The sequence below is a fragment of the Amia ocellicauda genome, chromosome 5, assembly GCF_036373705.1.
Source record: "Amia ocellicauda isolate fAmiCal2 chromosome 5, fAmiCal2.hap1, whole genome shotgun sequence".
NCBI lineage: Eukaryota > Metazoa > Chordata > Actinopteri > Amiiformes > Amiidae > Amia > Amia ocellicauda.
Window position 1 is genome coordinate 48,123,381 of NC_089854.1, and position 23,789 is coordinate 48,147,169.

General features: G+C 42.1%; 1 protein-coding gene across 1 annotated transcript in view; it reads left to right on the forward strand.

Moving 5' to 3' along the window:
- The window catches only part of reln (reelin), a 172,695-nt gene that overhangs the window by 25,755 nt on the left and 123,151 nt on the right, over positions 1 to 23,789 (forward strand). Inside the window, exon 2 of the mRNA XM_066705548.1 lies at positions 13,064 to 13,171. Coding sequence (XP_066561645.1) covers positions 13,064 to 13,171 — 108 coding nt within the window. The remainder of the gene's footprint in view (positions 1 to 13,063; positions 13,172 to 23,789) is intronic.

The window sequence follows — 23,789 nt, forward strand, 5'->3', positions numbered from 1 at the left end:
GAACCCAGAGGGCCCTGGGCCGACCGAAACATGTCAGTATGTGACACAACTCAAACCATGCCCCTAGACTAGAGTGTCAAACTGTACTGTTTCAAAGAAAACACAGCTTCAAACTACTGTGTGGTCAATGAAAGTAAATTGTGCAGCTGGTAAAATTGTTACTGATTTTTCTTCCAAGTATGAAAAATGTCCATGATTAAAGCCTGAACTATACTGAGGTTTACTGTACAGCACTATGCAATAATCAAGTGTAAAGTGCATTGTGAAATTGTGAATGGGACCACGTAAATGTATGCAGCAATCTGAATTATGAATTTAACCAAAGCATGTTTCCATTAAAAACAATGCATTTTAAAACGGGACCAGCTGTTTGCCATGCAATCCAATATGCAATTATAATGAGTCGACTGTAGTAAAAATGTCGACAATACAGAAATAAAAGCAGATTACAATTTGGATGGAAAATAAAGTTAAAGAATTGGAAGGAAGTATACACACTCTATAGTATTAGGATATATGTGGGCGGCTTGTTTCTATGGGTATCAATCGCTCACCCTACCAAGTTAAAATGAAAATGCTAAGATCAGACTTGGACCACAAGTCCAGAGAAAAGCGTACAATTTATTCCGAGGAACTCTGAAAAAAAATACTGAGCAGCAGAGATAAATCCTGTTGGATTGCATGGGATATACAGTACTGTGCAAAAGTTTTAGGCAGATGTGAAAAAATGCTGTAAAGTAAGAATGCTTTAAAAAATAGACATGTTAAAAGATTATATTTATCAATTAACTAAATGCAAAGTGAGTGAACAGAAGAAAATCTACATCAAATCCATATTTGGTGTGACCACCCTTTTCCTTCAAAACAGCATCAATTCTTCTAGGTACACTTGCACACAGTTTTTGAAGGAACACAGCAGGTAGGTTGGCCCAAACATCTTGGAGAACTAACCACAGTTCTTCTGTGGATTTAGGCAGCCTCAGTTGCTTCTCTCTCTTCATGTAATCCCACACAAACTTGATAATGTTGAGATCAGGGCTCTGTGGGGGCCATACCATCACTTCCAGGACTCCTTGTTCTTCTTTACACTGAAGATAGTTCTTAATTACTTTTTCTGTATGTCTGGGGTTGTTGTCATGCTGCTGAATAAATTTGTGGCCAATGAGATGCTTCCCTGATGGTATTGCATGATGGATAAATATCTGCCTGTACTTCTCAGCATTGAGGAGACCATGAATTCTGTCCAAATCCCCAACTCCATTTGCAGAAATGCAGCCCCAAGCTTGCAAGGAACCTCCACCATGCTCCACTGTTGTCTGCAGACACTCATTCATGTACCGCTCTCCAGCCCTTTGGCAAACAAACTACCTCCTGCTGCAGCCAAATATTTCAAATTTTGACTCATCAGTCCAGAGCACCTGCTGCCATTTTTCTGCACCCCAGTTCCTGTGTTTATGTGCATAGTTGAGTTGCTTGGCTTTGTTTCCATGTCGGAGGTATGGCTTTTTGGCCATAAGTATTCCATGAACAGACTTCTCTGGACAGTAGATGGGTGTACCAGGGTCCCACTGTTTTCTGACAATTCTGAGCTGATGGCACTGCTGGACATCTTCCGATTGCGAAGGGAAGGAAACATGATTAATCTTTCATCTGCTGCAGTAAGTTTCTTTAGCTGACCACTGCTTCTACGGTCCTCAACGTTGCCCGTTTCTTTGTGCTTCTTCAAAAGAACTTGTACAGCACATCTGGAAACCCCTGTCTGCCTTGAAATTTCTACCTGGTAGAGACCTTGCTGATGCAGTATAACTACCTTCTGTCTTGTTGTTGTGCTCAGTCTTGCCGTGGTGTATGACTTTTGACAGTAAACTGTCTTCAGCAACTTCAACTTGTTAGCTGAGTTTGGCTGTTCCTCACCCAGTTTTATTCCTCCTACACCGCTGTTTCTGTTTCAGTTAATGATTGTGTTTCAACCTACATATTGAATTGATGATAATTAGAACCTGTTTGGTATAATTGTTTAATCATACACCTGACTATGTCTACAAAATCCCTGACTTTGTGAAAGTGTACCTAGAAGAATTTATGCTGTTTTGGCAAAGGGTGGTCACACCAATTATATAGTTTTTATGTAGATTTTTCTTATGTTCACTCATTTTGCATTTAGTTAATTGATAAATATAATCTATTAACATGCCTATTTTTGAAAGCATTCTTACTTTACAGCATTTTCACACCTGCCTAAAACTTTTGCACAGTACTGTATATCAAACTGCATCTCGGAAAATAGTACAAAAGACACCGACACTTTTGACAGATGTATAATATATATATACAGATGTATAATATATATAAACTGTGTGTGTGTGTGTGTGTGTACGTTATACACATTTCACATTGTCCCCCTAGTAAGAGTGAGAAAAACATTTTTTTTTTTAATTAAATAAATACATTAAAATATGGTTATGATGGAAGGTTATATATTGCTGTACATATTAATTATAAATTAAGTACAGGCAGTGTACTTGTTGGTAGTGTGGGTACAGGGTTTCTGGCTTAAGAGTTCTGTCTCTCCTTCTCTCATTGTGCCCAAATCTGGCCTGCAGGACTGCTTGTGAAGCTTGGGGTGTTACATGTATGAGATGCTGCTCTGGTTATGCAGAGGACCAGCAATGCTTATTCAGCAGATTTTGAATTACTGAAGCAAGACTAGTTTATTTCTTAAGCTTTAGCCTACATGTTGAATTAATACCCTCGCCCCCCTTCCCCAAATTGAAGCTAGATTTGTTGTATTCATAGTGTGTGCATGTGTTGCACAAATTAGTGTATTTGAGTGTGTTCTCTAAGCCCTAATCAGAGCTTGCTTCATTGGGCGTGTCTGTGAAGTCTGCACTGGTTTTAATCCCAGACAGAAGCTGAAGCCAAACTCATGAATATATTTTCTGTTGTGTTGAGTGTTCTGTCCTTTTTGTCCCCCCCAATTATTAGTGTAATGTAAATTAGAACCATGTAAGAAGGTGAACAATTTGCCATTAAGGCTTGTTCACTCTCTTGTTTGGTGTCTTTGTAGCTCATACATCAGAACAATAACACAACGGAAAAGGCTGCAGAGTGGAAGTGCAAACCGCTCCTTAAACAATCAATTAGTGTGTGATCCACTGAATCCAGTGATCCATTTCTTACTAAAGGATCCCAGGAAATCTGCTGCAGTAGAGTGACTGGGGCAGTGTGTTCCAGACCTCCGTAGAGCCTTCAGTTTTCTGAACCCGCTTTTAATTTCCCAGAGTCCTTGTTTCCTGGTTTATCTTGAAATTGTTCTCTGGGTTTGATATTTTTGAGGGTTCTGAGAGCGTGTATTTTGTGATCACCTCTGTTCTGGACTAAAGAGATTGGGTTCTCTTTAGGACATACTTATCTATTGAGTGCACAAATAATTTTGGTCTCATTCTCTAAACTGTCTTCCTAAATTCCCTGCTCTAGTAAGGTTGTCTGAACCTACCATGCAGAGGAGAGCAAATATGTTATCTTGCTTTTCTGTTTTTTTTTTCTTCATTTTTTCATAGAATTGCAATGTAGTGTTTGAAGGTATAGGTTAGCAGGCCGTGTGTGTGTGTGTGTTTGTGCTCATCAATAGTTGAGCAGGAAAGAAGGTTGTGTGTGTTGGTAATGAGCTGTACCAAATCACACCATCAATATTGCAGGAGGAGGGGGTGGGGGGTGGGGTGGTCGGCTGTGAAGCATAACAGCAAGTAAGGCCTCCTGGGGGGTGGGGGGGTGGGGCTGAGAGGTAGATAGCGAGGGCTGGGGGGTAGTAGTGTGGAGTGGGTGGAGGGAGGGAGGGAGGGAGGGAGGGAGCTGCACACATACACACACTCACAGGCAGTCATCAGATGTATCTTATCTGCAAAGCAATGAGAGGACAGAACAATGTCAAGTATAATTCAGTGCGTTAATGATGTCTGCTAGCCTGCCTGCCTATCTGACTGTTTTGGGGGAGAAACATTTCTCCATCAGCTATGATTCACATCACATTGCATTGGAATTATAGCTTACATTATTATGATTATCACAGAATATACATGTTTCACATAACATTAAAAAAAGAAAAATCCATTCAAAACACATCTCCTCCATCACTCTCACTCTTGTGCAGATTGCTTATCCCTGACTGCGGAGGGCTACTCAGTGTAAATACCATTAGTTATGTGTATTATTGAGCTGTACAGCTGTGTTAGTTCTTCCCAGTACATCACTACTCTGTTAATAATTTAGATCTTGCATTTGTATTGATCAGGGGGTTTTCTCCATGGATAACCCCCCACTACCCCCCTATCCACCCTCCTCCCCCACCTCCAGTCTTTTGGCAGTGTGTACCCCTCCCCCCCTTCCTCTCAGAGAGGAGAGAGAGAGAGAGAGAGAGAGAGAGAGAGAGAGAGAGAGAGAGAGAGAGAGAGAGAGAGAGAGAGAGAGAGATATGGTTAGAGCAGGGGGATAAGTTAACCTCACTAAGGCAGGTCATGTGGAATGTAACATTGAAGAGAGGGAGAGAAAGGGAGGAAAGCTAACTCCATCTCTGTTTCATTGGTGGCGGGTGTTTTAATTGTAAATCGCTGCTAAACGTTATACTGCCATAAAAACATTCACACACTCACAGATGCACAGACCTCCCCAACTATTAGAACAGGGGAGTGGAGAGGAGGATGGGACTGTTAACTGGAGTAAACTAATACAGTAGGGCACAAAAGTGAGAGGAGAGGAGAGGGGGGTCCCAGAACTCCACAGAACAGTATGTCATCTCTCTCAAAATAGTTTGCAACTAGAAATTACTTCACACTGAGCCAAACCATGCAGACCTTTGAAGCCGAGTGCATGTGCGAGAGAGGGAGAGGGAGGGAGTGAAAATGTGTTTGTATGACATAGATGTAAAGGCAGAGTGACAGAGGCAGAGATGGAGAGTGTGTTTGGGGTTCTCCAAGTTCTGTTCCTTGTGATGCTTGGATAGAAAGATAGATAGATGGAGAGACATTGACATTGTGTACTTTGTTGATAGACAGATGTGGATTGAGAGAGACATCCCACTGCCTGTGCTGTGCTTTTCATGTGTACACTTGCACAGTTACAGATCTAGTAGCTGAATGGATTAATTTGGTGAAAAAAAAAAGAAAGAAAAACATGAACATACCAGAGCGGAGAGTTAATTTTCACTTTAAGCTTAAACTGAAGTGCTGAATTATTTACCCAGTGATTTAAAAGTCCTTACAGGAGACAGGGCTGCGCGCTCAGTGCAGGGGAGAGAATGGAGTGAGTGAGTGATTGAGAGAGAGAGAGAGAGAGAGAGAGAGAGAGACAGAGGAGAATACAAATGGTTCACTATCATTCACACTCACACCAAACACACACACTCACACATTCATAGTCTCAGATATACTCATACTCACAGTCATACACACTCACACTCACATGCACACATAGACACTCGGGTAGACTTTACCAACATTACCCTCCCACACCCTCAAAGACAGACAGACAGTTCAGAGCCTGTCCATAGTAGCTGTCAGCAACACCCATCTTCAGACTCCAGAAACAATGCCAAGGGAACCCCTTGCCTTCCTGTTCATGAAAACACAGCACATGTACACTCAAACACTTTCACTCAAAGATGCACTTCCACTCCCTCACAAATTCACACTCATACCAAACACAGCACTTACTCCCACCAGAGACACATTTGGTTTCCCCTATACTCTCCAAAGGTCTCATGCATTCTGTCTCTGTATTTTTTACCAAGAGTGGGTGGATAATAACACTATTTAATTCAATGCATACATATGTAAATACATCATCTCTCTCTCATGTATATATGTGTGTGTATATACACTCACCTAAAGGATTATTAGGAACACCATACTAATACTGTGTTTGACCCCCTTTCGCCTTCAGAACTGCCTTAATTCTACGTGGCATTGATTCAACAAGGTGCTGAAAGCATTCTTTAGAAATGTTGGCCCATATTGATAGGATAGCATCTTGCAGTTGATGGAGATTTGTGGGATGCACATCCAGGGCACGAAGCTCCCGTTCCACCACATCCCAAAGATGCTCTATTGGGTTGAGATCTGGTGACTGTGGGGGCCAGTTTAGTACAGTGAACTCATTGTCATGTTCAAGAAACCAATTTGAAATGATTCGACCTTTGTGACATTGTGCATTATCCTGCTGGAAGTAGCCATCAGAGGATGGGTACATGGTGGTCATAAAGGGATGGACATGGTCAGAAACAATGCTCAGGTAGGCCGTGGCATTTAAACGATGCCCAATTGGCACTAAGGGGCCTAAAGTGTGCCAAGAAAACATCCCCCACACCATTACACCACCACCACCAGCCTGCACAGTGGTAACGAGGCATGATGGATCCATGTTCTCATTCTGTTTACGCCAAATTCTGACTCTACCATCTGAATGTCTCAACAGAAATCGAGACTCATCAGACCAGGCAACATTTTTCCAGTCTTCAACTGTCCAATTTTGGTGAGCTTGTGCAAATTGTAGCCTCTTTTTCCTATTTGTAGTGGAGATGAGTGGTACCCGGTGGGGTCTTCTGCTGTTGTAGCCCATCCGCCTCAAGGTTGTACGTGTTGTGGCTTCACAGATGCTTTGCTGCATACCTCGGTTGTAACGAGTGGTTATTTCAGTCAAAGTTGCTCTTCTATCAGCTTGAATCAGTCGGCCCATTCTCCTCTGACCTCTAGCATCAACAAGGGATTTTCGCCCACAGGACTGCCGCATACTGGATGTTTTTCCCTTTTCACACCATTCTTTGTAAACCCTAGAAATGGTTGTGCGTGAAAATCCCAGTAACTGAGCAGATTGTGAAATACTCAGACCGGCCCGTCTGGCACCAACAACCATGCCATGCTCAAAATTGCTTAAATCACCTTTCTTTCCCATTCAGACATTCAGTTTGGAGTTCAGGAGATTGTCTTGACCAGGACCACACCCCTAAATGCATTGAAGCAACTGCCATGTGATTGGTTGGTTAGATAATTGCATTAATGAGAAATTGAACAGGTGTTCCTAATAATCCTTTAGGTGAGTGTATATATATATATATATATATATATATACGTATATGTGTGTGTATATATATGTATATATATATATATATATATATATATATATACACACACACCGATCAGCCATAACATTATGACCACTGAAGGTGAAGTGAATAACACTGATAATCTCGTTATCATGGCATGTGTCAGTGGGTGGGATATATAAGGCAGCAAGTGAACATTTTGTCCTCAAAGTTGATGTGTTAGAAGCAGGAAAAATGGGCAAGCGTAAGGATCTGAGCAACTTTGACAAGGGCCAAATTGTGATGGCTAGAGTACTGGGTCAGAGCATCTCCAAAACTGCAGCTCTTGTGGGGTGTTCTCGGTCTGCAGGGGTCAGTACCTATCAAAAGTGGTCCAAGGAAGGAAGATGGTGAACCGGCGACAGGGTCATGGGCGGCCAAGGCTCAATGTTGCATGTGGGGAACGAAGGCTGGCCCGTGTGGTGTGATCCAACAGACGAGCTACTATAGCTCAAAATGCTGAAAAAGTTAATACTGGTTCTGATAGAAAGGTGTCAGAACACACAGTGCATCACAGTTTGTTGCATATGGGGCTACATAGCTGCAGACCAGTCAGGGTGCCTATGCTGACCCCTGTCCCCTGCCGAAAGCACCTACAATGGGCACGTGAGCATTAGAACTGGACCACGGAGCAATGGAAGAAGGTGGCCTGGTCTGATGAATCACACTTTCTTTTACATCACGTGGATGGCTGAGTGCGTGTGAGTCGCTTACCTGGAGAACACATGGCACCAGGATGCACTATGGGAAGAAGGCAAGTCGGTGGAGGCAGTGTGATGCTTTGGGCAATGTTCTGCTGGGAAACCTTAGGTCCTGCCATTCATGTGGATGTTACTTTGACACGTACCACCTACCTAAGCATTGTTGCAGACCATGAACACCCTTTCATGGAAACGGTATTCCCTGATGGCACTGGCCTCTTTCAGCAGGATAATGTGCCCTGCCACAAAGCAAAAATGGTTCAGGAATGGTTTGAGGAACACAACGACGAGTTCAAGGTGTTGACTTGGCCTCCAAATTCCCCAGATCTCAATCCAATCGAGCATCTGTGGGATGTGCTGGACAAACAAGTCCGATCCATGGAGGCACCACCTCGCAACTTACAGGACTGAAAGGATCTGCTGCTAACGTCTTGGTGCCAGATACCACAGCACACCTTCAGAGATCTAGTGGAGTCCATGCCTCGATGGGTCAGGGCTGTTTTGGCGGCAAAAGGGGGACCTACACAATATTAAGCAGGTGGTCATAATGTTATGGCTGATCGGTGTAACAACTCCTTATGTCGTGATCACAAAATAACCAATTTTTTTTTCATGTCCTCAATGAGCCACTGTCGTTTACCACTTACCTTTATACTATTTCAATGGGGGTGTTCTAAAAATTTTGACCGGTAGTGTATATATATATATATATACAGCTCCACTCCAAGTTCAGAAATCAATGTTAAGTGGTCTCTTAATTTTTTCCAGAGCTGTATATATATAATATATATTAGGGATAGGCATGAGTATTAAAATATTCAAATATTTGAAGGGACGTAAGTATTCGAATATTTCTCAGAGTAATAGAATTCAGCGAGATTAAAAAAAAGTGTATGTGTATTTAAAAACATGAAAAACCTTTGTCTAAATTAAATCTAAAAATGCATCAAGAAGTGATTATTTGTATAATATTGGTAAACCCCCATTACAGGTAACTACAAACGGTAGTAATATGTAATACGGTAATGCTATTATAGATGGTTTTCTGGGTGACAAGATAAACAAAAGGCACTTTGTGTGTCCACAGGGACTTCCAGTTTCCCGCGAAATCAATGCGAATTCGACAAATGATAGGCAGATGTTTCTTAAATTTATCGACTTCAAAAATAAATAAAAAATGTGTGGTTCATACAACCACAACCTGATCCATTGACAACGGTGTCAGGACAAGGTATATTTTTAAAGGCATCCCATACAAAAAAAAGTTGATGCTGCACACGATGTTACAGATGTGTGATTAATTTATTTAGCAAACACTTGTTGTACTAGATTAAGTTAATGAGGAGGGTATCCAGGAAAAAATAACACTGAATTGGTTTAGTAAGTTATGGATCTCAGAGTGTCGTTGGCATATTCAAAATTTGCCTAGCTAACTGATTGCAACTAGCTTGGCAGAACATATTCTTAATAGTATTTAATAGTATATGTATTAGTTGTTCTTAAGAATATGTTCTGCCAAGTTAGTTGCAATCAGTTAGCTAGGCTGGGACTGTATATTTCATACTGATATGCTACAATACATGGCTATATAGGCCTATACAAAGGAAAGATTTGAGCAACACAAACATGCACTTGTAATACAGTTTTATTACATGTGAAATAATAATAGAAAATATCTAGGATACTTAACTTATGGTAAATGTTAATCAGGATCATGATACAGGGAGATATGTTATTTTTGTAAAATGCTGTTCAAAAAAGAAATGAAACTAGATGAAACAGCAGTACATATCTGGAAATTAACACTTTTTATATATTTTTTTAACAAATACCATATTTGTAAGAAATTTAATATGTTTTCTACTTTTGAAAATCTGGTCAACCTAGCTGGTAACCCCCTTCCGCCAAGCTGTCACATGGTACCGCTAGCACATCAACCCCCCCTTGCTCCGCACCAGAACTGGAATAGTTTTTTCAAATATTCACACTTAAAATGCCCATCCCTGTATATATGCAATGTGTAAATGTGCTTCTGATGGTGGGAATGTTACATTTCTCCGTTGATTTCTGTCTGCTCTGTGCTTTTCTGTGCTGAGCTGTGTGGTGCGTCTCACTGACTCAATGCCAAACACTGTTCATCAGTAGTGAGTGTTGGTTGCAGCTATTGTTTGTCAGTTAAAGTCAGTCAGCAGTAGACAGGCAGTGAAGTGGGGCCACACTGTACCATCTGACTGGCAGGGTGGGGTGGGTTGGAAAAGGTTAAAGCTGAGTACAGAAGGAATCCCTGGAGATCACTACTGCTGCTACAGCTGTACTTACAGTCCATGTGGAGTACAACACACTGACACAGCAAACACACCAATGCCTCGGTTCCACTGGTTAAAGCGTCCGTGTCGTGCCATGTCGTGCTGGACGCGTCCCAGAGCTTTTTCTGTAAAACCAGGCCGCTGTGAAGTCCGTCCCTCTGATGGGAGGAGCAGCGACTGTGGGTTTGGTTTGTGTTTCGTTTTAAAAACAGAGACAGAGAACAACACTACGAGCCACACAGCCTGACGTGGAGAGGACTTTTGTGTCTATTTTATTTTTTCTGCTTTACGTGATTGTAAACAGCGTAATAAATACACGTTTCTGTTAATAGATATTAGGAAGAGCTAAACGTGTAGACAACATTATATTCAGACAAGTATTACGTTACTGTAAGAAAACTTTTCCATGTGCAACAATAATAATAAATCGCAAATATGTTTTGTTATTATTATCGTCATCATTTGTGCTAGTATATATGTATTTTAAACTGCACAGCGTTACTCCCTTAACTTGTTACTCTTTATGCAGATTTGTGACTGCAAACAATACTTTTTGCTGAATTATTTATAATTTACTTAACAGACGTCCTTAACCAGGGTAAGTTACAGTTGAAACAAAATACACACGTTTCATCATTAATCATCCAGATACAATGGACTCATGGACGCATTTATTAAACCAGTCCGTAATGTTTTAGAGGGAAACCCAGATCTGCTGTATTTATTTATTAATTAATTTAACTTGTAAATGGGGACACGTTAACTGAATCGTGTTCGCCTTCATACTGATTGTCTCTGCGGATTGTCCCTGCACACTATTCAGAAAAAAGACCTGAAACACCGTCCATTTATTCATAAAATATTAATAAAATCGGCTGCTACGATCCGATTATTATCCTTCAGTTTATTTTAACTAGTCACGGCACTGCACCGGTCCTGTGAAATCCAAGTGTTTAATGCACTCGGATATTAACTGTAAGCAGTCATTGTTTCTGTACGTGGATTTCACTCCATGCTGCTAATAAAACTGCAATTTCTTCGTGATCGCACACGGCACTTGAGATTATATCTTCCGACACAATGTAGCTGATCTCTTCTCTGTCTGTCTACAAGTCTAGCACACATCTCTGCTTCTGAAAGCGAATCATTTCCTTAATGGGCGTGACGGACGCTTACGGACACGTCTAGCACCAGGTATTTAACCGTCCACAAAATACGGACGCGTCCGCCAGTGGAAACAGGGCATAAATGCCTATCCACACGACATGCACTTTACAGGCAATGATTCTCTACTGCAATCTCATTAAGTCTAATTTTGTGTGTTTTTGTATTTCTGTTTCCCTATATATGTATGTCTATTTATCTCTCTGTCCATTTGACCCTCCACCTCGACTCCAGCGGATTGCACTTTAAAGATGATCTGAACACATATGCTTATGCACACAGAAACAAAAAAGGAAATCAAGTCACCGCTACTTAACATTCTTGCACATCATATGAACACCTTCATAGGCTGAATTGATTATAATATGTGAATTTCTGACACTGAATTTCATGTTCATGTTCACCTCCTTTACCACTATCTTCCTGTCTGTCTGTCTATCTATGACTCAAGTTCCCTGTGACCATAATTGCACCCTGGTAAGTCAACACAGTCAGAATCATCATTGTTCAGTGATTAGACCTGCTCTGCTTGACCGCGAGCTCTTCTGTGGCCTTGAGATCCTCTGGCTGTGTTGCTCACCTGTAATCACAGCCAAGCCATACTGTGCGACAGCAGCAAGGGAAACTTCTCTGCTTCTCTGGGTGGATTCCTCATTCTTATTTGGATGGCACTTGTATGCTGGCATAGTCTGCAACTGCCTGCCCACCCTGTGCAGCCCAACATCTGTTCACACACCTGTTTCTGAGCCCCAGGGGATTGGATGGCCTGTTGCTGGAATTTAATCACAGCACGATGCTGTCTTGTTAGCACCTGCCCACTGCGCTCATTACCAGCAGGCTACATAAATTACATAATCAAGATAAACACTGCTTCTAAGATACACCTCCCCAGAGGGGTAGGTGATGCATGATGAATGGGGGGATTGGGAAGAGTATTGTTGCTACACTGAGCAGAGCATGCTTACACAGTTAGCCTCCCTCATTCAGAACAACAGAACAGCAGAGCAGTTGAAGCGGAGATGATCTGTGTGCTGGCATCACCTTGACCTCTGGAGTCGGCTTGCTAAATCTTCCATCCCAAAATCTCATCCAGACATTTCCTATTCAAGGATCCCAGAGAGTCAGACAGTCAATGAGTGGATCAGTCAGTCAGTCAGTGTGTCAGTTAGTCAGTATATCAGTCAGTCAGCTTAAGCCACTTAGTGTATCAGTCAGTCAGCACTAACTACAGAGCTGAGGCAACTTGTTTTAGGTCCCCCATTACCCTCTGTATAAAAGCTATGCCTCTAATTGTTCAGTGCTATTGAATAAGTATTGTAGCAGTAGCAAGTACTGTGCATGTGTGTACTTGGGAGATGCAATGGCTCATTTTTATTATTATTATTATTTTTGTCATTTAGCTGATGCTCTTATCCAGGGCGACTTACATTTGTGGTAGTCTCTGTGTTTGTAGAGTTGTTTGTATGGCTATTGTAAAGCTTGCATTCAGTTTGCCTGTGTGTCAGGTTTATCTGTAGTCTCTCTTTCTTACGGTGTATATTCTTTCTTTCTGTACAATATTCCAATTGTTTTATCTCCCCATCTCGCTCTCTCTTAGTACACTCAATGTCTCTCTCTTTCTCTGTCTAAGTGCATACAGTACACTCTCTCTTTCTCTTAATATACTAAACATCTCAATCTTTTTTCTCAGAAAACCAATTCACTCCCCTTTTCTCTCTCTCTCTCTCTCTCTCTCACACACACACACACACACACAGTGACAATCTCCACCAGCACCTACTTCGATGGATTGCTCATCACAGGACTCTACACCTCCACCACCGTCCAATCGGCTCCTATGCCCGCCCCTGCTGCCTTTGGATTTGGTGAGTTTGGAATATTGTACCTCACAGCTGCCCTCGTTCCAGATATGGTTTAGGACAGGCGAGGCAGTGATTCAGTGGAATTCCATACCATAGTCCATTATAGACCTTGACTCAAAGTCCCATTGACTTATTTCACTTTTAATGACCTGGTTAATTGACTTGTAGATGACAGCTGCTATGGTTAAGTGTCCTGAGCTGAAGGGTAGAATGTTTAACCCTCTAAAAACAATGTAACATATAGATAAAAAGAAATTGACAGGTTTTATATATTATTTGTTTATATGATTTGTCTGTGCAGTGTCTGGATATGTGACTAAGGAGAAGGACGTAAGTGTGTTTGTGTCCCTGTGCCTAGAGTGTCCCCACATGCATGTTTGCCTTGGGGGAGGGGTTTGAGTGGTGTGTCAAACTTACTGTACTTGAAGGCTTTTCATGTGGTAGTTGGTTAGGGTTTAAATTATTACTGACATCGGGGCTACCCAGCCACTGTGGGACATCATTGTAATTTTTAAAAGGAGAAAACAAACTGACTTTGATGTCATGTAAAAAATAAAATAAAAAAAAGACAACTAAAAACTCAAAAGGAGCAGTAATTAATAACTGCATGAGGTAATGTCCAGCTTTTACATATGAACAGCTTGTGAGCATTAAAGAGAATATCACAGCTCTGCCCTTGCGGAAAACTTGCAGTACTGATGTGTTATTTTTTTTTATTATTATTTTTTCTCTGCACCACACAGACACTGCATGCGATTCTGTGTGTGTCTGAGCATCAGCTACAGACTTCACACACATGGCAGGGCTAACCATAAGGATAACATCTTTATTAATGATGTGAAAGCATGTGAACAAAGTCAGGTTGATGCAGTCAGACAAGTATTTTAAAACACCAAGACATAAGTATCTTCAGTGCAGACAAGAGTGAGCAGTGCTGGGATGTGCTGACAGTATGGAGATGGCAGGACTGGGCAGGGCTCGACAACATGTACATGGTTGGATACAATTGAAAGTACTTGATAATATGGGCAGGCTATACAGTGCAGTGCTGTGCAGGACAAGGGCAGATCATTTTAAATAGTTGTGAATGAGTGTACTGATAGTGAAAAGGCTGTATGAAGTGAAGCCAGTGTGCTAGAGTTGTCCTGCTTTCACAAAGTTTACTGCTTTCATTGCTGAAGCATTTCAGTGGCATTATTTATTTTTCTGCAGTTCTCTGCCAGGTTTGTTCCAATGATTTCACTGCTGGCTGGGGAGCTGCCAGGTAGCAAATGTAATTGTTTCACACTGCTTTTATAGGAGCCTTCTGAACAGTGCTTGAGTCTTTAACTGTGTGCTGGGGGTTTAACCAGTCAGTTGCAAGACATTGGTTGTGTGTTTATTTCCCCCCGCAGTACTTGGCAACAGAAATGAACACCATGCTGCAGAATGCCTGTGCGCAACACTCAAACAATTCCCCCATCCACCCACTTCCTCTGTTCCCCCCAGCAGGAAAGCCAGGCCAGAGAGTGCACGCTGAGCCCAGTGAAGGGGACCAGCCCTACCTGAGGCTGCTCTCTGACCCAGATACACACTGACATCTCCCTATGTGTAACTTGTCTAACTCGCAAAGGTGAAAATCAAACCAAAAGCAAAGGATAGCTTCTCAAATCTGAAAGAGAAGAAGGGAGATGCTGGGTGTCTGGACCTTTGTCTGAACTATATGGTTAACAACAAGGTGACATAATTTCCAATTATGGGAAATGCTAATAATCAGCTCAGTGATATAGAGGTGTTGTAATTATCTGCACAGTAATAGGGCATGCAGAGGTTTCACCCCTATCTTGGTATTTGGTTTTGTCGTGGTATAGTGTCTTTCTGAGCCACTAGCTGTACTGTATTTTACAGAGTCTCCTTGTGCTCTGACCTTTAAATGGAACAATCAGTGACTCTGCCGCAATACAGTGCAGTACTGACCGTGACTTGGCAGCAGTAGTAGAGTTGTTGAAGCTGTAGTTCATCCCCTAATCTGTGTCAAAATTCTCTAGATAAAAAACGCTCCTAAATTTACAATACTGCTAAAAATAAATGTGTATCATTCCTCCTCTGGCTGATCCTGTGGTTTGCAGGAGCCTCTGTGAGGTCACATGCAACTTTTCACACTATTCTAACACTGACTCCAGCAGCTCTTGTCCGGCTGTCCATATTTCGACAGTTGGAATAACGCAGAGCAAGTGAGGGGAACATCTGGAGGGCAGATCTGCAGCTGTGGTGGGCTAGACACGCAGCAGATCTAGAATGTCAGGAATTCCTGGCTTTACAGTCTCACTGGGTGGCCCACTTGTGGCATATTGTGATACAGTACAACACCACTATACACATTTACTGGGTGAGGGTGCTGTAGTTAAGGAATATATTCCAAGGTTACAGACAGTGTGTACGTGCTATTGATACGCTGTTACATTATTTGAGAATAGTATTTTAATCCACATAATTTCTTAAACAAATACATATATTGTGCTACTCTTTCTGCTATAGTGCTGTAAATTAATCTCTTAATATTCTTTAACTGTTTACTCCAATATCAATACAACGATCATCAGCCTATAGCAGTAAACTTGATGCCGTTTTTCCTCTGGAAATCCCCCCTGCAAGTCCTTAGGGAGTTAAGACAAAAAAAAAAAAACTATACCACTTGGCCTTCCATTAAATGAAAGCTATACTTAGTTTGATATTGTGCAGATAGATGCACACAACTGTAGGGAAACCTAATGTTTCTGTAGTTGATGTATGTGCGTGGTTTCTGGGTTCTCTCTGGTGTATTTGCCATACATCCCCCACCAGTAACAGTGGTAATTGTGTCAGAGAGGGAGCTGTCAGTCAGCACAGGGGCAGGCAGACGGGGACTGTGATTATGGGCTGAGAGCCACTGCAGACAGGAAACCAAGACTGAGCCCATCACCACACTGCTACACACACTACACTGCACTGCACCACAGAGATGGAAAACTATTAAAAACAGTAGACAGAGGCTGACATAGAAAAATAAATGGGGGGGAAGTGAGTCACAGATGAAGAGAAAATACAAGAATACGAGAGTGAGAAAGGGAGAAAGAGAATGAGAATTACAGAGAGAGTCACGGGCAAAGAGACATGGATGATTGTGAGAGAATGAAAGACGTTAAGAACAAGAAAAACAAGAGAGAGCCTATTTAAAGGAGTGTACTGCAGGGCTCCAAATGTAGATAATGTGGTGGCAAAGAACAACCTTAATAACAGGGGTCTTTAACTTTTGTCACATAGACTGAAGTAGTCCAGGAGTTCACTATAGTACAGTCACAAAGTTTAAAACAGCTTCACAGCCAATGGCAAAACTCTACACTGCACTGTGATATTCAGAATCATACAATAAGACTTTGCCAGCTGTAGGATCACTTGAAACACAATCTGACATGACATGATTCACACTTCGCTTCAGTGTGACCAGACATTTCAGTTCTGTACAGACCTTCATGGTGGTGTGTTGCATTCGATCGCTATACAATCTTTAATAATTTCACTGACTATGGAAGAGTTCGGAACACAGTACAGCTTGCTTCCTACAATTCATAAAGGCTATTTATGTTAAATTATACCACTTAATTGTAAAGTTTTTTTATTAACTTGTTTATAACCATTGATACATAGTATGGTGTTTTGAAAGGCCCAGCCACCCTATTAGTTCCATCAATCATGACTAATCTGGCCTTGGCAGATATCTGCCAAGTAAAATTTCATGTAGGCAGATTGGATAAGATGTGATATACAAGTAGTAGGAATGTATGTAATACATACCAAATGTGTGGTGCTGAACATTTTATATGGTTTGGATTGAGGTGTTTATGATGATTTGTCATTGTCTTTGCTTAGACATGTGGTTGGCAACCCTCCTCCTTGAGGGCTGTAGTCAGTCTTATGTAGCTCTCTTTACATTACCTCGGGCTAACAGCCTGGAAACGGTGCTTACTTGGTTCAGGACCAGGGCTCCCCACCACTGCTCTAGACAATAGAAGGATATGATTAAAAAATATATACAAAATTTAAAATAAAATAAATAAGCTACCACAGTGCTAGTAACTGCCTGTTACAAGAGTATAAAGTACACACTCCAGTCTGGGTTTAACAGATTTTAATATGGAAAAATAAATCCAATACAAAGTGAATGGGAGGGCGTATATGCAGAGTAGTTGAGAATCTTTTAAACTAGGGACCAGGGGGGCAGGGAGCTCTGACAATGGGAGAGGTACCACTAAGGAAAGAATACAAAGGTAAACTGCTAGTAGGAAAGTCCTGAAATGTTTGTACCTCAATGCCAGGAGTATAAGGAATAAGATGTTAGACCTAGAAGCCACAGTACAGCAGGTGTTGACAGAAACAGAAACATGAGTGACAGAAACATGGCTTGGAGAAAATGATGGGGATGCATACAAGTTGAAAGGATACACACAGTTTAGGACAGACAGGCAAAATCAAAGAGGTGGTGGGGTAATATTATATGTCAGAAATGACATTGAGGCAGAAGAAATCATATTAGATCCTAGTAATGAGACAGAATCTTTGTGGGTTAAACTTTTGAATAAAAGATCTGGAGGATTAGTGGTAGGAGTGTGTTACAGACCACCCAACTCAGATATTCAGCAAGATGATTAATTGTACAATGTAATCAGGACTGCATGTAGCAAGGATGTGGCTGTTATAAGGGGATTTTAATTTCCCAAACATAGACTGGGAAAGCCCGGTTGGGACTACAGAAGCAGAAATAGAAATGGTTGAGATGGTGAATGACTGCTTTCTAACTCAATTAGGGAACCAACCAGAGAGAGCGCATGAGTAGATAGTAGGGTTTTTTGGGCGCGGCCTATTTTGTTATGACGTATGCCCTAAGCTTATTAATATTCCTAATTGGGGGGCGTGATTTTAGGTAGAGTTATTTCCTTAATTATTCCTACGTCATATCCGTCAGAAAGTGTACACCCATAAAACCCTGAACAACAAGGCCACCCATAAATACCCCCACCCCTCTGAAGGCAACGCCCCGAAACTCTCCTCTCTATTTAAGAACCCGCGCTGCTTTTAGGCAATACCTCTTTAATTCTCAGCATCTGAAACATCCCGCTTCTTCAACATGTCCAGCGACATCAACATGAAACCCCGCAAGAAACAATCCCGGGCAAGGGTTCCTGTACTCACCAATTTGAAGATTGAACGCTCCTGGGTGTTGTTCTGGGGGGCTCGACGGGGTTACCGCTTTAAAAGGGACCCCAGCTATGTTGGAGTGGAGCTTTTTGCTTTGGGAGAGAAGGAGGGTACGTTGGAACCTTTTGAGATGGTAATTGAATACTCTTATGAGGACTGGTTGAAGGTGATGGCCTGGAGAGATCTGGGGCTTGTGGATAAGACTCTAGAAGGCTTGCAAGAGGGTCCAAGAGAATGCGAAACGGAGTCTCCGACTCAGGGTTTTGAAAGGTGTGAATGGGAAAGCTTGCAGAACTACGGTAGAGTGGTGAAGAGTCTATCTCTAACTACAGATCGTAAGGTTTTGTTTAGCAGTACCCTGATTTCAAACCCTATTGAAGGGGGTGTGGAGGATCCAGAAAAACAGGTTACTGAAATTATGTTTGACGCCGTGGACTGGCCGTTCTTGAAAGAGGTCATAACCTGTATAAATGACGGTTTTGACATCTTGACCAAATGTTCGCAACTGGATTCGGTTAGAAGGAGAATATGCTGGATTATGGATTATATATCCCCCTTGAAGGACGACGACGATGATAAAACAGACGACGTGTGGGGTTTTGGAGGGGGGTCTGACGGCTCAGGGGCTACTCTCTTCTAAGAGGGCGGTGTGTCGTGACGTAGTGAAGAGATAGGATAAAAGGCACAACAATTCATTCATGGTTTAAAATTAAAGAGAATGTCTTACCCGAAAGCTGCGGACGTCGACAGGCTCTACAGGCCTCTTCAAACCCGGGATCACCCCTGGTTCTATTCCCCAGATTTTGTATACACTCCGGAACCCTCTGACTGCGGTTACCCTCCAAGACCTCAGACCCCGGTCCCTCAGGACGAAACAACATGCGGTGCGATGGATGTCCAAATGAGTCTCGGGGATCCCCAGCCTCTGGAGCTCATGGAGGGCCTCGATTTTGCCGAACTGTCTACCGTCTGTGCGTCTCAGGAGGGGGTCAGTCCAATGGATGTAGAAACACCCCACAAACCAACAGGCGACCCAATGAGCATCGGACTGTCCCGGGGGCGTGATGAAGACGCAGGATTTATGCCCGGGGTATGTGACCAAGTAAGCAGGTTAAAAGTGGTTAAAAGCACCCTGGTGTATATTCTGAGTGCTCTCATCGACCGAGCTCTGAAAGAAGTCTGTCGGGGGTGTGAAGTGAATCACCCCAGTCAGTTGAGACACAGTTGTTTGTTTGAACCAGACCATTACTATTTCCTGTTCTATTTCAACGTGTTTTACAGAAGACTGAACAAACTGTGGCTGAAACCGGCACTAATCAAGGCGCTGTCTTACTCCCACATACATGTCACTGCGGGACAAGTCCAGAAAATCATAGATGAGATTTTGCTGGAGCTGAAAATGGAGCCGTTTATAATAGAGAAACTTGGTCAGCTGCTCAATGACCTGGATGAGCCGAGTAGAAAAACCGCTGGCAAGCTAAAAGCTTATTTCTTCCGTAAAGAAGTTAAAGCTGGGGGCAGCGACGAAGAATTCGACATCTACGCCACTGATTCAGACTCTGACCTGAACTAAGGGACTTTGAACATGGGGAATGTTCTGGACTGCTTCTGCAACTGGTTCTGTCATCAACACTCTGCAGCTAACCTGAGAGCGCTATTACACCATGTGCTTGACAGAAAAGTAGCCAATGCGAGCCTTTTCTCTACAGATTTAACCATCGATGAGGATCAACTTTCAAACCTGGAAAAGTTAATGGCTGCTGTAACAAAGACCGGGGGGTACGAACACTGGGATGAAGCGCTCAAGGGGGCCAAGAATGATATTAGGCCATTTCATCAACATCTGTATGACCTTTTACTGAGCATGTTTAATACACCTCTGTTTACTTTTAAAATAGGCCATATTGTTGTTTTATTTACATATGTAACTGAGGTGTGTGCCTACAAGATAAAGAAACAGGTATTTGTTGATATAGATCAAGTAACCAATCATCTGATTTCTTTTTGTCTGGACCGTAGAAACAATTGTTGTGTATGTTATACTTTTCTCAAATGTCTAAAAGGGGTATCTGCTCTCCTGAAGTTGAATAAAAAACCTTGTATAAAAACTTTGCGCATAATGTGGGTCTGTGTTGTTATTTGACAGAATGACTCGGCAAGCTCCCCAAATGCATGAACTATACTACAACCCAGCCAAGATTGGGGGTTTGGCGGGTAAGAAGGGTTTTCAAAGAAGACTCGCGGAGGCCAGAGTGAAGGCTAATGATGTGGTTGTTTCAGAATGGTTACGGGAACAAGACGCCTATACCTTACATAAACCTCTCAGGGTTAACTTTAAAAGAAACCGTGTATATGCAACTGACATAGACTCACAATGGCAAATGGATCTAGTCGATATGTCAAATTTATCAAAACATAACAATGGTCACAAATTTATGTTGATGTGTATCGATGTGTTATCAAAATATGCCTGGGCTCGCATTCTACATAATAAAACAGGTCGGGCGGTGACAAGGGCCTTTGAGGATATATTGTCCCAGGGTCGATGTCCTAAAAAACTGCAGACTGATAAAGGAAAAGAGTTTCTCAACAGAGAATTTCAGAATCTACTGAAGAGACACAAAATACATCATTTCACCACCGGTAATGAGCTTAAGGCATCGGTAGTGGAGAGGTTTAACCGCACCATAAAACCAAAATGTGGAGATATTTTACAGTGGTCAACACGTTCAAGTATTTTGATAAAGTTCAGGATTTTATCGATGCTTACAACCAAGGGTATCACACCAGTATTAAAATGAAGCCTATAGATGTTGATCAAAGTAATTCTTTTAAGGTCTATAAAAATTTATACGGACCATTTATTAAGAAGGGAAAAACTACTTATAAGTTCAACATCGGTGATGTGGTTCGCGTTTCAAAGCTAAGGAGTACTTTTGCCAAAGGTTATGAACAAACATTTTCTGACGAATATTTTACAGTTACCGAACAGTTGGCTAGAGACCCCCCCGTGTACCGGTTAAAAGACTATGACGGGGAGGATATAGAAGGAACGTTTTACGAAGCCCAGTTACAAAAAATTATTGTGGGTAAAGACAGTGTATACAGAGTTGAAAAGATATTAGCTGAAAAAACCCAGAACCGGAAAAAATATGTGTTGGTGAAATGGCTTGGATGGCCTGAAAAGTTCAATAGTTGGGTCCCGGAACAACAGGTTTGCGATATTCAATCCTTATAACAACATGCCCGCGGGTGTGTTGGTGGCATTACTTTCGATACTCAAGATGGAATCAGGAGGCTTCTACGTGACTCTACCCAGTAACGCCTCTCTCGATATATATCCTAAAAATGAAATATCCAGTTACACGGTACAATTTGGAAAATCTATAGATCTAAGGGGGTCGTGGGAAGTGGGGTTGGCGGAAATACAGTATCCTTACACTTGGGCTGTTTTACAAGATAAGGATGCCACCTTCGCCATTTTTGATGATGTTAAAAAGAGTCAATGGACATTCACGATACAAGGAGGTTATTATGACAATGTGGATAAAATATTAGATGAGATGCATAAACAGTTCTCAGAAGGCACCCCCAACATCAAGCTATATTACAACCCTATTAAAAACAGAGTGTACAAGGTGTCAAAACCAGGTATTAGCATTCAAACCAGCGGCCAACTGGGGCGTATATTAGGGTTCTATTCTGACACAGAGAGCAGGTTCTCAGAAGTGGTGGCCCCCTTCCCGGCTGACATCAGGGGCGGCTTTTACACTCTTTATGTGTATACGGATATCATAACCCACCAGAGGGTCGGGGATAGTTATGTCCCCCTTTTGAGAAATGTACTTATTAAAGGTAAAAGCAATGACATGGTCACAATTACTTATGACAAGCCACACTACGTACCAGTCTCAAAGACCCACTTTGACAACATCACGATCGAAGTAAAATCGGATCAGAATATCAACGTACCCTTCCGCTTCGGTAAAGTTATTGTCAAACTACATTTTCGACCCCTGAAACAGTGTGTACATTATTAAAATGGCTACCTCGAGGGGTTATGTAGATCCTAGCGCCTATGTGGATTATTACAAGACGCAAGCCGGGAACGGCTTGCCCGGTTTTGTAGGAGCCCCCACAATGTATGGTGCCGGTCTAGGAGGACTCTTTCGTGGTCTCTTTAGAATGGCCGTACCCCTGCTTAAGAGAGGCTTTGCTATAGCCAGACCCCACTTGAAATCAGCGGCTAAAAATATTGTTAGTGACGTGTTCACCAATGTTATGAACCGGGCAGCTAGCCATGAGCATCAGGAGGGTTCGGGTCTCATGGTAATTGCGAGGAGGGGGGGTAAAAGAAGAAACAGCATGTGTCCACCAGGGCGACGAAGATCCGTGGCTAACAAAAAACGAAGAATCGCTCATTCTCCAACATATCGTGGAAACACTCGGAGAAGGAAGCAGCACAAGAAAAAACCTGCAAAAAGAAAGTCTCAAAGAAAGACAAATAGAGCCTTAGGATACATCTTTTAAACATGTCTTTTGTCCACAGTCTATCGGAAGAATGCGTCAAATCAGAACTGGATCTGTTTACAGTTCCATACACTCAAACGAGTATAGATAAGAGCATATATGTAGAGATTCCCCCTCTTTCCGCAATTTCAGACACGGCCCCTCTGGAGTTTTTTATAGCTGGCAATGGCGAGGATTATATTGATTTGAATAACACATTTATTTTAATGAACTGTAAAGTGACTGATGAGGATGGCGATGCAATCGAGAAGACGGCCAACGCTGGGGTCATCAATTACCCGGTGGCCACCATGTTTTCACAGGTGGATGTGACCCTGGGAGATCGGCTCATTAGTCAAAGCAGCAATACTTACCCCTATAGAGCCATGATGGAGTGTATCCTTAATTATAGTGAGGAGACCCTAAGCAAACAGTTCAGCCCCGGCCTTTTCTTCAAAGACACCCCGGAAGCTATGGACGACAAGGATCCAGAGGGACTCTGGGTTTGCAAAAAAGAACGGCCTTTTCAACAGAAGGGCGGACCTTTGAGCTAATGGGACATATCCATGCAGACATATTTTTCCAAGAAAAACTCATGCTCAACGGGGTAGACATTAAAATTAAAACGATCCGTAGTAAATACTGATACTGAAAAATATAAACTGACCATATTATCGGCCTCGCTGTTTGTGAAAAAAGTGTCCGTCTCCCCGGCGGTTAATGACGGCAAACGCCAAGTACCCGATCGAAAGAGTCTATATGAAAGTCCACAGTATCCCCGCAGGGACACGGGTGATGAACCAGGAAAATCTGTTTCTAGGACAGCTCCCAAAACAGGTTATTATAGGTCTCGTGGATAATGATGCATTTACCGGGGTTTACAACAAGAACCCCTTTA